Source organism: Bos taurus, chromosome 18 (genome assembly GCF_002263795.3).
Source record: "Bos taurus isolate L1 Dominette 01449 registration number 42190680 breed Hereford chromosome 18, ARS-UCD2.0, whole genome shotgun sequence".
Taxonomy (NCBI): Eukaryota; Metazoa; Chordata; class Mammalia; order Artiodactyla; family Bovidae; genus Bos; species Bos taurus.
In genome coordinates, this window is record NC_037345.1 from 46,675,914 (window position 1) to 46,687,286 (window position 11,373).

Sequence of the window (11,373 nt, forward strand, 5' to 3'; positions counted from 1 at the left end):
AACAGTGACTATTTATTACATATGACTAGACTGCATTCTCACATTGGAGGGGTACCATTGACATAGCTGAGCTCCAGGTAAGGTATCCCGATCAGTTGGGCTGGAGAGCAGCAGGAGCCCCCTGACGTGGGCAGGAACAATGTGATACCCACCAGGAAAAGGAAGAGGAGGAGGAGGAGGAGATGGAAGAAGGTCAGAGGTCGCCTGGATGCAGGAGTGGGCACTCTGTGAAGGGAAATACAGTGTTAAACATACCAGTGGGTGCCACCGTGAGCCCTGTCCCCCAAACCCCCAGACTCTTCTCCCAAATGTCTTACCCAGGGTCCGCCTCCAGCATCACATCTTGGAGACTGGGAGATGCTTGCCTCATCCTGTCCTAAACATAGAGAGTCACCAGCAGCAGAATGGGTGGAAGTGACATTTAATGTGCTCTTTACCTTACTACCATAGACAGGCAGAACTGGGCTTATTTCTCATCCTTTCCTAGCACCCCTTCCATCCTCAAGCCCCCATGGGGACTTGGAATAGTTCCAAGTATAGTGGAGTTCTGTCTGTGCCTTCCCTCCATGCAGTCCCCCTTTTCCTGGTAACGGTGGTTCAACTTGGAAAGGATGGTGTCATAACTTCCTACTTTTCTGAATTCACAATTCTACTGCCATGACTAGGCATGTGACCAGATCAGGCCAATCAAAGCCCTCCATCAGCTTGGCTACTGTGATTGGTGGCGAAGCAGGAGTCCGATCTAGAACTTTTGCTGCCTGTGAGTCCGGAGCATTCTCTTCTGGGGTGAGTGAGCCAGTGGGAAGTGAATGTGTAGCTGCTGGGGCAGCCATGTTGCTGAGAGATCCACCGTGAAGTAGAACCCAAGACAGGGAGGCACTGCGCCCTGGCAGTATTTGAGGTCTGAAATTCAACAGCACCTGGACTTTTCAGTTAAGTGGGGAAAAAAAACAACAACCCAGCATCCCCTTTTTTTGTGTGTAATTCAGTCAGGGTTGGGTTGCTGTCACTTGCTATCACGATTCCTGAGTGATACACCTGGCTGAGGACCAACTCACTCGAGACTTCCAGAGCAGGGGTTGTCTTCGGTGACTTGCTACGTGTTGCCGGTGGCTGAGGCCCGACATGAGCATGTCCTGTGGGGCGAGAGAGGTGTGGGGTTCTTGGAGAATCAGTAACAGACACAAAGTTGAGGAAGGGCCACGATGGCAGTATGGTATAATATAGATGAGATTCTGGGGGAAGAGCAAGATCTCAGGGAGAGATGAAGAGAGGGCCGGAGCCCAACAACAACAAACCCGAGAAGAGAGACATTATTTATTCATTCACTCAACAAATACTTAATGCGTGTCTGTTACACTCCAGGTACTGTTCTAGGAGTTGAGAACACAGAGGGCACAAAAGCAGGCAAAATGCTGGCATACATGGAGTTTATATTCTAGCAGGAGAGAGACAGACTGTAATTTAATAAATATATAATGTCACGATGTGGTAAGTACTGTTAGGTGCTAACTTTTCACTCAGTCGTGTCCAACTCTGTGACCCCATGGACTACAAAGTTTATGGAATTCTCCAGGTCAGAATACTAGAATACTGGAGTGGGTAGCCACTCCCTGCTCCAGGGGATCTTCCCAACCCAGGGATCAAACCCAGGTCTCCCACATTGTAGGCAGATTCTTTACCAGCTGAGCCACCAGGGAAGCCCAAGTAAGAGGATAAGGAGTGATAATGTTCTGAGGCCAGGGCAGGTCTCTCTGAAGGGGTGATGTTTGAGGAGAGACTGGAGTGAAGGAGGAAGGGAGCTGGGCATGCATCTGGGGGTTTAGAGATGGGAGTGTATTTGAAATGTCTGAAGAGCCAGGAGGGTAGTGTGGTTGTGGTGGGGTGAATGAGGGGGAGAGTGAGAAGAAATGAGGGAATGTAGATACAACAAAGAGACCGGGAAGGAGAACACTGAGACACCAAAAGAGAAAGAGACACTGGGAGAGACAGAGCCAGAGGTTTGAAGGCCTTCTCGAAAGGCAAGGACCCTGCTAGGAGACACACAGAGGGTCCCATGGGTGCTTGGAGGAAGGAGGTCACCCCACCTGCTCTCACCTCCAGGCTTTGTCCTCTGCTCTGGGGCCCCCTATGGCCACACAGCTCACATGGAGCCCCTGGTGTCCGGGCTGTCCTTCGCCCTAAAGGCTCAAGGTCCCCAATGTCCCCCGCCGGGTCCCATTCCAACTCTGCTGGCGTGGGGAGGCTACTGGGTGCCCAGGGCCCCCAGACCCCACCAGGGCCTGGCCCATCTAAGTCCCCCTCGAACTCCAAGTCCTGTTCCAGTGTGCTGGCCTCCTCCAACACCTGCTCAGAGGACAGAGGTCATGAAGGTTGAGACTGGCACCCGCGCCGGGGACTGCCAGGGTGGGCCATACCAGGCTGGTGCTGACCAGCTGGGCCTGCAGCCGCCACAGCTGCCGGAAGATGCTGTCTTGGTGGGCTCTGAATGTGCTCAGGACTTGCTCCAGGGCTGCCTGGGCCTGAGGCTCACTGCGCTGCGCCAGCCCCTCACCGAACGCCAGCAGCGCATCTAAACGCTCAGCTGCCCCACGTAGGTCTGCCTGCAGCGCCTGGGTACACATGGTTGGACATCATCAATACACCCCACCCCGCTGCCTACACACACACACACACACACACTGGGTACACATGGTCGGACATCATCAATACACCCCACCCCGCTGCCTACACACACACACACACACATACACACACACACTGGGTACACATGGTCGGACATCATCAATACACCCCACCCTGCTGCCTACACACACACACACACACACACACACACACACACATACACACACATACACTGGGTACACATGGTTGGACATCATCAACACACCCCACACCACACCACCCTGCTGCCTACACGGAGACACACATAGACACACACACCACAGGGGCACCAGAACACCAGAGACCTAGGACTGGAGTTACTACCCCCACCCTCTTCCCATCCAGACATGAGGAACATGGAACAGATCCATTTCCAAGGGAAGCTGGCCCTGACTCCTGAGGCCCTTACCCACCTGCAGCTGGACCATCCTGCTCTGGGCTGACATGCAGGGCCCCAAGCCTCGCTCCAAGTCCTGCAGCCAGAGGCCCAGCCCCAGAAGACAAAGATGCAGACTGTCCTGCTCAGCCTCCAGGACCTCCCGGCCAGAGATGGGGTGCTGGGAACACAGAGCTGAGTCAGGGCCAGTGAGCCAACCTGGACCTTGTTCCCACTCCATTGCACCCAGGCTCCTGCCTTCTGGATGCTTCTCTGCAGCAGAGTCCATCTGTGGGTGTGCCCCAGGGCCGCTCCCACCTAGAGAAACTTCCCAGTGGAGTCAGGCCCGAGAACCTCTAGTTCAAGTTCTCCAGGTTTTCAAGGCTCCTAGAAACTTGTCCATATAGGGCCTGGGGGTCTTGGAGAGGGAGGGGTAATGGAACCAAATTACTCCCACAGGAAACACCGTGGCCAATGATGAGATAATTCTTGGACTTCCCTGGTGGTCCAGTGGTTAGGAACCCACCTGCCAATGCAGGGGACACGAGTTCGATCCCTGGTCCAATGCTGTATGGCAACTAAGCCTGCGCTGCATCTCAACTACTGAGCCCATGCACCGCATCTAGAAAGCAGCCCCACTACGAAGAGTCAGACATATTGGAGTACCTGAACAACAATAAAAACTCTCCGCAACTAACGAAAGCCCACATGCAGCAGTGAAGACCGAGCACAGCCATGCTGCTGCTGCTGCTGCTGCTAAGTCGCTTCAGTCATGTCCGACTCTGTGCGACCCCATAGACGGCAGCTCACCAGGCTCCCTCGTCCCTGGGATTCTCCAGGCAAGAACACTGGAGTGGGTTGCCATTTCCTTCTCCAATGCATGAAAGTAAAAAGTGAAAGTGAAGTCGCTCAGTCGTGTCCGACTCTTAGCGACCCCATGGACTGCAGCCCACCAGGCTCCTCCATCCATGGGACTTTCCAGGCAAGAGTACTGGAGTGGGGTGCCATTGCCTTCTCCACAGCACAGCCATAAATAAATAAAATATTAACATATAATTCTCTCTCAGTTGATAAAATATGAAGTAGTAGACAGGTCAGGAATCACTGTCTAGAGCATCCCATCCCCACACAGTTGGCCAACACTTCCTGAATCATCGCCTCATCCCCGGTGTGGAGGCCAGACTCTGGGAGACAGACAGGAGGTGGGGGCTGGCCCAGGGGCCCAGGTCACCTCAGCTCACCTCTAGGTTTTTGGATCCAGCTGACTCCTCAAGAGAAAAGGGCGCTGGCAACCTGGGGAGGCCAGCAACAGGCTCCAGGCCCCTCGGCCCACCCCGAAAGTGCTCTGGAGGGTCCAAGGAGTCCTGCCCCAGCTTCTGGGCCTGTTCTGACCTGGGAGGTGGAGGACAGTGACAGGCCTGTGGGTGAGTCTAAGCAAAAGTGAAAGTGAAGTTGTTCAGTCCTGTCCGACTCTTTGCAACCCCATGGACTGTAGCCTACCAGGTTCCTCTGTCCATGGGATTTTCCAGGCAAGGGTACTGGAGTGGGTTGCCATTTCCTTCTCCAGGGGACCTTCCCAACCCAGGGATCGAACCCGGGTCTCCCGCATTACAGGCAGACGCTTTACCATCTGAGCCACCAGGTGAGTCTAGGTGCCCATTATTCACTCTACTCCACCGCTGTCCCGTGTTACCTCTCCCATGTCCCCAGGGGGTCTTAGCCACAATACCTCCTACCCTTCAAGGGCCCCTGCTAATGCCCCCACCACTTTGGACCCCAGTTTCTAAAGCCCCAGCCCCTACCTGATGCTCTCCTCTCCAGATGCAATGCAGATTGTGTCTCCAGTAGCGTCCAGTTCCCTAGGGGCTCCAGGGGGGGTGACTGAAGAGCTCTGAAGGGAATCTAGGGCCCAGAGGTGGGGGCCGGGCCATATTTGGGAGCCTGGGGACAGAAAGTCAGTGAGGACCCCCAGCAGGAGCCCTTTTCCTAGCCCCAGTTTCCTCGAAAACTTCCTCAGTAGGACTCACCCAGGCCTGAGGCAGCCGAAAGCCCAGGGGCAGGTTCAGCTCCACCTCCTTCCAGGTGGAACCTGGACCCAGGTAATTTGATGCCTAGCTCAGGTGACCCTACCTCCATTTAACTCCTTCCTCCCTAGTATACCAGTAGCTGACTCTCAAGCTTACCCCACCCAACTAAGGGGTTTCCAGATATGACCCTGCCCTCTCAAGAGCCCCAAGTTCTGAGCCACTCTGAAACCCAGACCGCTCACCCTGGGAACCCACGTCCGCGTGTGCATGCATATTCAGTCGTGTGGGAGGCTTTGCCAACCCCATGGACTGTGGCCTGCCAGGATCCTCTGTCCATGGGATATCCCAGGCAAGAATACTGGAGTGGGTTGCCATTTCCTACTTTAGGGGAGCTTCCCCACTCAGGGATTGAACCTGTGTCTCCTGCATTAGCAGGCGGACTCTTTATCACAGAGCCCCTCGGGAACCCAAACATTTGCCCACTCCCACCCCCAAATGTCCAAAACCAGAGTAAGACTTTTTTGTTGTTGGTTTATTTGGAATGGGTCCTCTTCCTGTGGTTTCCACACAGGTACTGGAAAATAACCCGAGGGGAGCCGCCTCTACCCCAGAGATCCAAGGTCACAGGGCGGTAGCAGTCCAGAGCGGGAGCGGGCTCGGGAATCCGAGCGGGTCCTGGGTCCTAACGTCACTTGCTGAGCAGGAGGCCAGCGCGCAGCACGCGGGGGACTCGGCGGATGGTCAGCGAGACGCGGGTGCCGCGCACCAGGCGGGCTCCCGGCTGCGCCGAGGGGCAGGCGGCGGCGTTGGGCGGCAGGGAGGCTGCCTCGAGCGCGTCTACGCTGGCTGCCGCGATGCCATGGAGGAGGCGCGTGTAGGCGGTGCCACGGAGCACCAGCAGGCTGCGCGGTTCAAGCAGCAGAGAGGTGGCCGGCCGGGGCGGGGGCCGGGGCTGCAGGGAGGGTTGAAAATCAGCGGGTCCCCAGAATTCGGTGGCGGAGGCAGATGAGAGTTCAGCAGGTTTGGGGGTTCAGGGCGTGAGGGTCAGTGAGTTCCAGGGGCAAAGGCTGAGGGGCAAGTGTGCTCCTAAGAATCAAGGCTTTGGAATGAAAATCCCAAGGGCGACAGGGCCAGGGCCTGGAGGGGAGGGGCACGACGGGAGGGAATGGGGAGTGGTCGGCAGTCTTTTGGGAAAGGGTAGGAACTAGGCTGCAGATGGGGGCGTCTAGGTGTCTAAGGAATCTGCAAGGGTCTGGGACTGAGGGATCAGTGGTCCCAGTAAACTGGGTGAAACTGGGCCAAGGACTTGGCTGAAGCCAGGAAGGGAAGGAGAGAGGAGCAGGTGTGGTCTGGGCGGATGTGGGCTATCTCAGGATGCTTTAAGGACACCAGCAGAGGGGAGCAGACAGGAGCATGTGGGATTGACAAAGGGAGCCCCGGGACTTCCCTGGCGGTCTAGTGGCTAACACTCTGTGGTTCCATTGCAGGAGGTGAAGTTTCTGTTCCTAGCCAGGGAACTAAGGTCCTACATGCTGGGTGGTATGGCCAAATAAATACGTTTTTTGGTTTTTTTTTTAAAGGGGGAACCCTAAGGAGCAGCTGTGATCAGGGTGTCCAGGGTAGTTTCTGTGAACACTGGGGCATCAGACATGCATCAAAGAAAGAGGTCAGGGAAAGTGCTGTCATGAGCAACCCTCACAGAAGGAAGGGGGCTTGAGCAGTGAGTCATAGGTTGAGGTGCCAAGAGAATCTGGAGGTGTCCTGCACGACAGATCACATTATTGGAGTGGGAGGGAGGAGGTCAGTATTGGGGTGCCTATGCAGTGGCCATTGAGAGTCAGGGTGTCTTGGAGGATATCAGAGACACCCCTGAGGGGATGGTGTGGGGGTATCAGGATATCAGTGTCTGTTGGAGAACTGGGGAGCCCTGCCTGTGGTATTGGAGTGCTCACTCTAAATATGTGGGGCCAGGATATCTGTAGGATGTCAGGATAGTCACTCAACAGGTGGGGGTATCGGGGTATCTGTGAAGATCATGATTTCTAGGGCACCCTGCAGGTAGATGGGTATCAGGGCTACCTCATAGGTGGGTGGAACTAGGGTCTCTTGGAGGATATGGGAGGTCGGAGTGCTCACAAGTGGCTGGGGCAGCATCTCAGGGCCCACCTGCTCTGTTGGGTTATCATCCTCTGGCTGCCGAGGCTCGTAGAGGTCCAGCATGGTGTGAGAGCCCAAGCTGATAGTGCTGACGGTCGGGTAGTACAGTGGCCCATCCTCGTGGGGCTGAGGAGTGAGTACCAGAGCTGGATGGGGCAGGAGTCCACACCCCACCCCCCAACCCTCTGAGGTGAAAGGTGTCCCCCAGCTGGGGACAGGGAGGCAAATGCTTGGTTGGGCTATGTGAACTGCTTAATGAGAGTGGATGTGGGTCAACATGATGCCCCGCCCCGTGGTGGGTCCTAGGTCTGGGGGGTGGGGTGAGAGTGTGGTTACCATGATGCCCTCCCCAGGCAGATACTGGTTTACAAGGACGTGGTTGGCTGGGAGACCCCCAAAAAGGCTGAGGTCAGACACTTTGTCCACGTAGCGCTGGAGCCATGGTGGCAGTCGCTCAGGAACCATCCCCCGGGGATGGGGGAGCCCACCTGGGGGAGGATGATGGGATGCTGAGGGCACCCAACCAAGGAGCTCTGGCACCAAGGAGCCCCCATTAGGAATATCCTAGTGGTTGGTAGCACTCTGACCTCCTCAGGGACCCCTAACTCTTTGGAGATCCCCACTCCACTCTTCAAAGCTTTCCTGCTTCTCCAAAACCTAGAGATGCCCCCCAACCCATCAGGAAATTCTAACCCCTCAAGACCTCTACTGACCCCTCAGAATCCTCCTGATCCTTGGGATCCCTTGAGCCCTCAGGGACCCCCCACCTTGGCCTCAATGTCCTGAGACAATCAAACCTGACATGCCTACCCCAGCCCACATCCCTAAGTCAGCTATGCTCACAGTCAGGGACACTCACCCCAGTTCTGTAACTTCCTCCCGGAGAGCTGGGTCCATTTTGGCTTTGGGGCATTGAAGACCTGGGAGATGAAAGGGGGTCAGTCCTTTTTCAAGGACCACCCTCTCTGATTCTCCCACCCAGGCCAACAAAGCGGTTTTTACCTGGGGTGGAAATGGGTCATCTCAGTTTCTGTGGGATCATTCTCTGGGATAGTGTTCCCAGGATTTTGTTGTTTGCTTTCTCCCCCTGTGGAGACCACAAGCCTCAAAGCTGACCTGTGTCTACCAGGATTGAGGAAGGGCTACAATCAGGGTCTGAATCTACCCAGAGCTCTGGGATGGATTGGGCTCTTTCAGCCCAGCAAACAGTCTGCACTCTAATTTTCTGATCCCTGGGCTATCTCAGGACAGTCTGAGTCCGGAACCTCCTTGTTCCTATTACCTGGGGGAGACAAGGTGCTAAACTGGGTTATTCAGTACAGTCAAGGGAGTACTTTGAAAATTCTCCACTGCCAAGACCCCAGGGGTCTAGAAAGGGTTGTCTCAAAGAAGTCTAAGGGACTTCCTGGATGGTTCAGTGGCTGACTCCACACTCCCAATGCAGGGAGCCTGGGTTTGATCCCTGGTCAAGGAACTATTAATATACCCCACATGCTGCAACTAAGAACCCGCATGCCACAACTAAGAACCTGCATGCCGCAACAAAGTTTGAAGATCCTTAATACCGCAACTAAGACCCGGCACAGCCAAATAAATACTAAAAAATAAAAAGTTGGACTTCCTTGGTGGTCCAATGGTTAAGAATACACCTGCCAGTGCAGGGGACATGGGTTCGATCCCTGGTTTGGGAAGATCCCACATGCCGCAGGGCACCTAAACCTGTGTACACAACTACTGAGCCCACACACCCTACAGCCTGTGCTCCAAAACAAGAGAAGCCACTTCAATAAGAAACCCATGCACCGCGACAGAGGGTAGCCCCTACTCGTCGCAACTAGAGAAAGCTTGCGCACAGCAAGGAAGACCCAGAGCAGCCAAAAATTAATTAATTAATCAAAAAGCATCCTTAAAAAAATAACCCTAAGAAATATTCTTATTCCCTTCGTGGTAATGGGGCTGGGATGGGTTTTCTCAGTAGGAGAGTCTGAGCTTTCAAGCTAACTCATTCCTGGGACTCAAACAAGATAGTAGTTGAGACTGCACAGGGCAGGTTCAGGCTCTATAACCAAGGCTCTGGGGCTGCAAAGGGCTATCCCAGTGCATGGATTCTGAACTTTGTAAAACTCTTCTTTCCCCAAACCTTAAGAATAGAATGCAGACTGTACTATCTAACACAGGTGGTCTGGGCTTGGTAACCTTGTTCGCAAGGCTCTGGGTCTATGCTGAGCTATCAGCAGAGGGAAGCGTTTACTCTTAACATTCTGAGGCCTGAATTATCTCAGCACAAAAACCTGAACATTGTAAATTCTTCATTCCCCAAATCTCAAGGGCCTGAACTGGGCTCTTTCAACATGTGTTGTAACCTCCTTTTCCCTATAACGGTAGCAGGATTGAGTTGTCTTAGCACAGGAAGCCTAAACTCCATAATAACCACCACCTTTCTAGGTATCAGTTTGGAAAGTTCCCTGGTGGTCTAGTGGTTAGGATTCAGCGCTTTTATTGTTGTGGCCTGGATTCAGTCCCTGGTTGGGGAATGAGATCCTGCAAGATGTATGACTTGGCCAAAAAAAAATATCAGTTTGGTTTCCCCTAAGTCTTCTGGGAAAAGCTCTTTTGCCAGGCCCTAGCAGGTGTTGAGAAAGGAATATGGAAGGTGAGGGATGGGTGCTGGGTGGCACTCTCCTTTCTGCCAGGATCTTCACTGTGGCCTTGTGGGCTCTCACATGAGAGCTGGGGGTTGGAGAGGGATCTGGGAAGAGGAGAAGAACAGACCAGAACAGTGTTGAGATCACCTGTCGAAGCAAATACTCCTCCTCTTCCTTGGAGATGAAGTCAGGGATGTAGTAGATTACAGGTGGTGCCTAGGACAGAGAGATCCCCTGAAGGTGTGGCCCTTCCACCTGCAGACTAGTGCTAACACCCATGCGCAGCCCTTCCTCTGGAGCATAGCTCAGGATGTCCCCAGACAGGCCAGGGCCTTAAGTCAAGGGACCAATGACTATTTGGGGGATGAGGAGGTGGGGGTGAGGATAGGGCTGGACCCTGAGGGTAAGAATGGAGAGGGAGGGGTCAGTCCCAGCCCACAAACCCAGGAGCTAGCCTCCCTATCCATCTCCACTCTTATCTCCCACCCTCTAGTCCCCACCTTCACCCTCTGCACCCCCAGTCCTGACAACCTGCTCCACCCTGAATGGTTCCAGGGCTGGGACCCTGGCATCCTGATCCTCCATCGACAGCAACTCCAGGTACCCGGTCAGACCTGTGGGGAGGGGAGAACATGCTGAAGTAACCAAGCCTGCTGCCCTCAGACTATGATCCAGCTTTCTGCTCTTACCATGGGCCACAGCCTCAGCTCAGACCTCTAGGGAAACTCTTTTGGTTTCTAAAACCTAAGCCCTCAGTATCTCAAAAGCCACTCAGTGCACATCCCCCATACTTGCCCGGACACAAGGAGCACCCAGAATACTCCCCCAAACTCCATCCACCAAAGGTCCATCAAACTACACATATTTGCTGTCTTAAGCTCCCACAGAGAACAGCCTCTGACTCCATCCGCCGCTTTCCCAAGAGCTCCACACATATCCCCCAGGGCTACACACCAGAGTCCCTTTAAACACCTTGATTTGAGACCTCATCGTAAAAACTGCCATGCCCTGACTAAGCACAGCACAGCATGCATGCCTAAAAACTGCAGTCCTGGCTCTCTAACAGTGTTCAAGGTCTTCATAGATCCTCCTCTCTCCTCGAGCGCTTTCAGACGCTCCATTCTGAGCACCCTTGTGCCCCCAATCTAAGCCTCCTCAGACATACCCATTTTCAGTCTCCTCGGATCCCCCTACTCTAGACTCCTTTCAGATTTCTCTTCCGGAGCGCCCCTTCACTGCAGCACCCCCGGACCTGAGTCTGACTCCTTTCACGCCCTGAACCCCCTGGATCCCCCGACTCTGTCTTCTAGAATCCCACATTCTGAGCCTCCTCGGACTCCCATATGCGCTACCCTGGGTCCCCACTCTCAGCTCTCTTGGACTGCCATCTCCACCCTCGGCCACCCCGCAAACTGACCGTCCACCAGTGACCCCTCCAACATCCAAATTCAACATCCCAATTCCTTTCCCAGCTACTTCCGCTCCCATGCCGACGCAAGCATGC

General features: G+C 54.4%; 2 protein-coding genes across 11 annotated transcripts; both read right to left on the reverse strand.

Moving 5' to 3' along the window:
- Positions 1-5,092, reverse strand: SYNE4 (spectrin repeat containing nuclear envelope family member 4). 10 transcript variants are annotated; one of them, NM_001435134.1, is made up of 8 exons: positions 5,068-5,092; positions 4,843-4,981; positions 4,282-4,432; positions 3,078-3,221; positions 2,098-2,346; positions 1,059-1,136; positions 318-376; positions 1-225 (listed from the first exon to the last, which is right to left on the reverse strand). In NM_001435134.1, the coding sequence occupies exons 4-8, from the start codon at positions 3,108-3,110 to the stop codon at positions 39-41; spliced, it is 606 nt and encodes a 201-aa protein (NP_001422063.1). In that variant the 5' UTR covers positions 3,111-3,221; positions 4,282-4,432; positions 4,843-4,981; positions 5,068-5,092; the 3' UTR covers positions 1-38. The 10 variants fall into 10 exon arrangements, with proteins under 10 accessions (NP_001422063.1, NP_001422061.1, NP_001422065.1 ...); NM_001435132.1 differs by having other exon boundaries at positions 4,282-4,470; NM_001435136.1 differs by lacking the exon at positions 2,098-2,346.
- Positions 5,093-5,584: 492 nt separating this feature from the next.
- Positions 5,585-11,342, reverse strand: ALKBH6 (alkB homolog 6; the record flags this gene model as incomplete). Its single annotated transcript, NM_001192208.2, is given in 7 exon segments — positions 5,585-6,019; positions 7,234-7,350; positions 7,561-7,712; positions 8,084-8,144; positions 10,017-10,085; positions 10,401-10,463; positions 11,271-11,342. Coding segments are annotated over 7 exon segments (798 nt in total), but the record flags the coding sequence as incomplete, so codon positions are not given.
- Between the last annotated feature and the right edge of the window lie 31 nt (positions 11,343-11,373).

What these genes read in the sequence shown, in the direction of transcription:
- SYNE4 (NM_001435130.1), bottom strand. Translation starts at nt 3,110, where the DNA reads ATGTCAGCCCAGAGCAGGATGGTCCAGCTGCAG. An exon ending in CCCTGCTCTGGAAGTCTCGA is followed by an intron (nt 377 to 1,058) that starts GTGAGTTGGTCC and finishes CTCTATGTTTAG; the next exon opens with GACAGGATGAGGCAAGCATC. An exon ending in ATGCTGGAGGCGGACCCTGG is followed by an intron (nt 226 to 317) that starts GTAAGACATTTG and finishes TTCCCTTCACAG; the next exon opens with AGTGCCCACTCCTGCATCCA.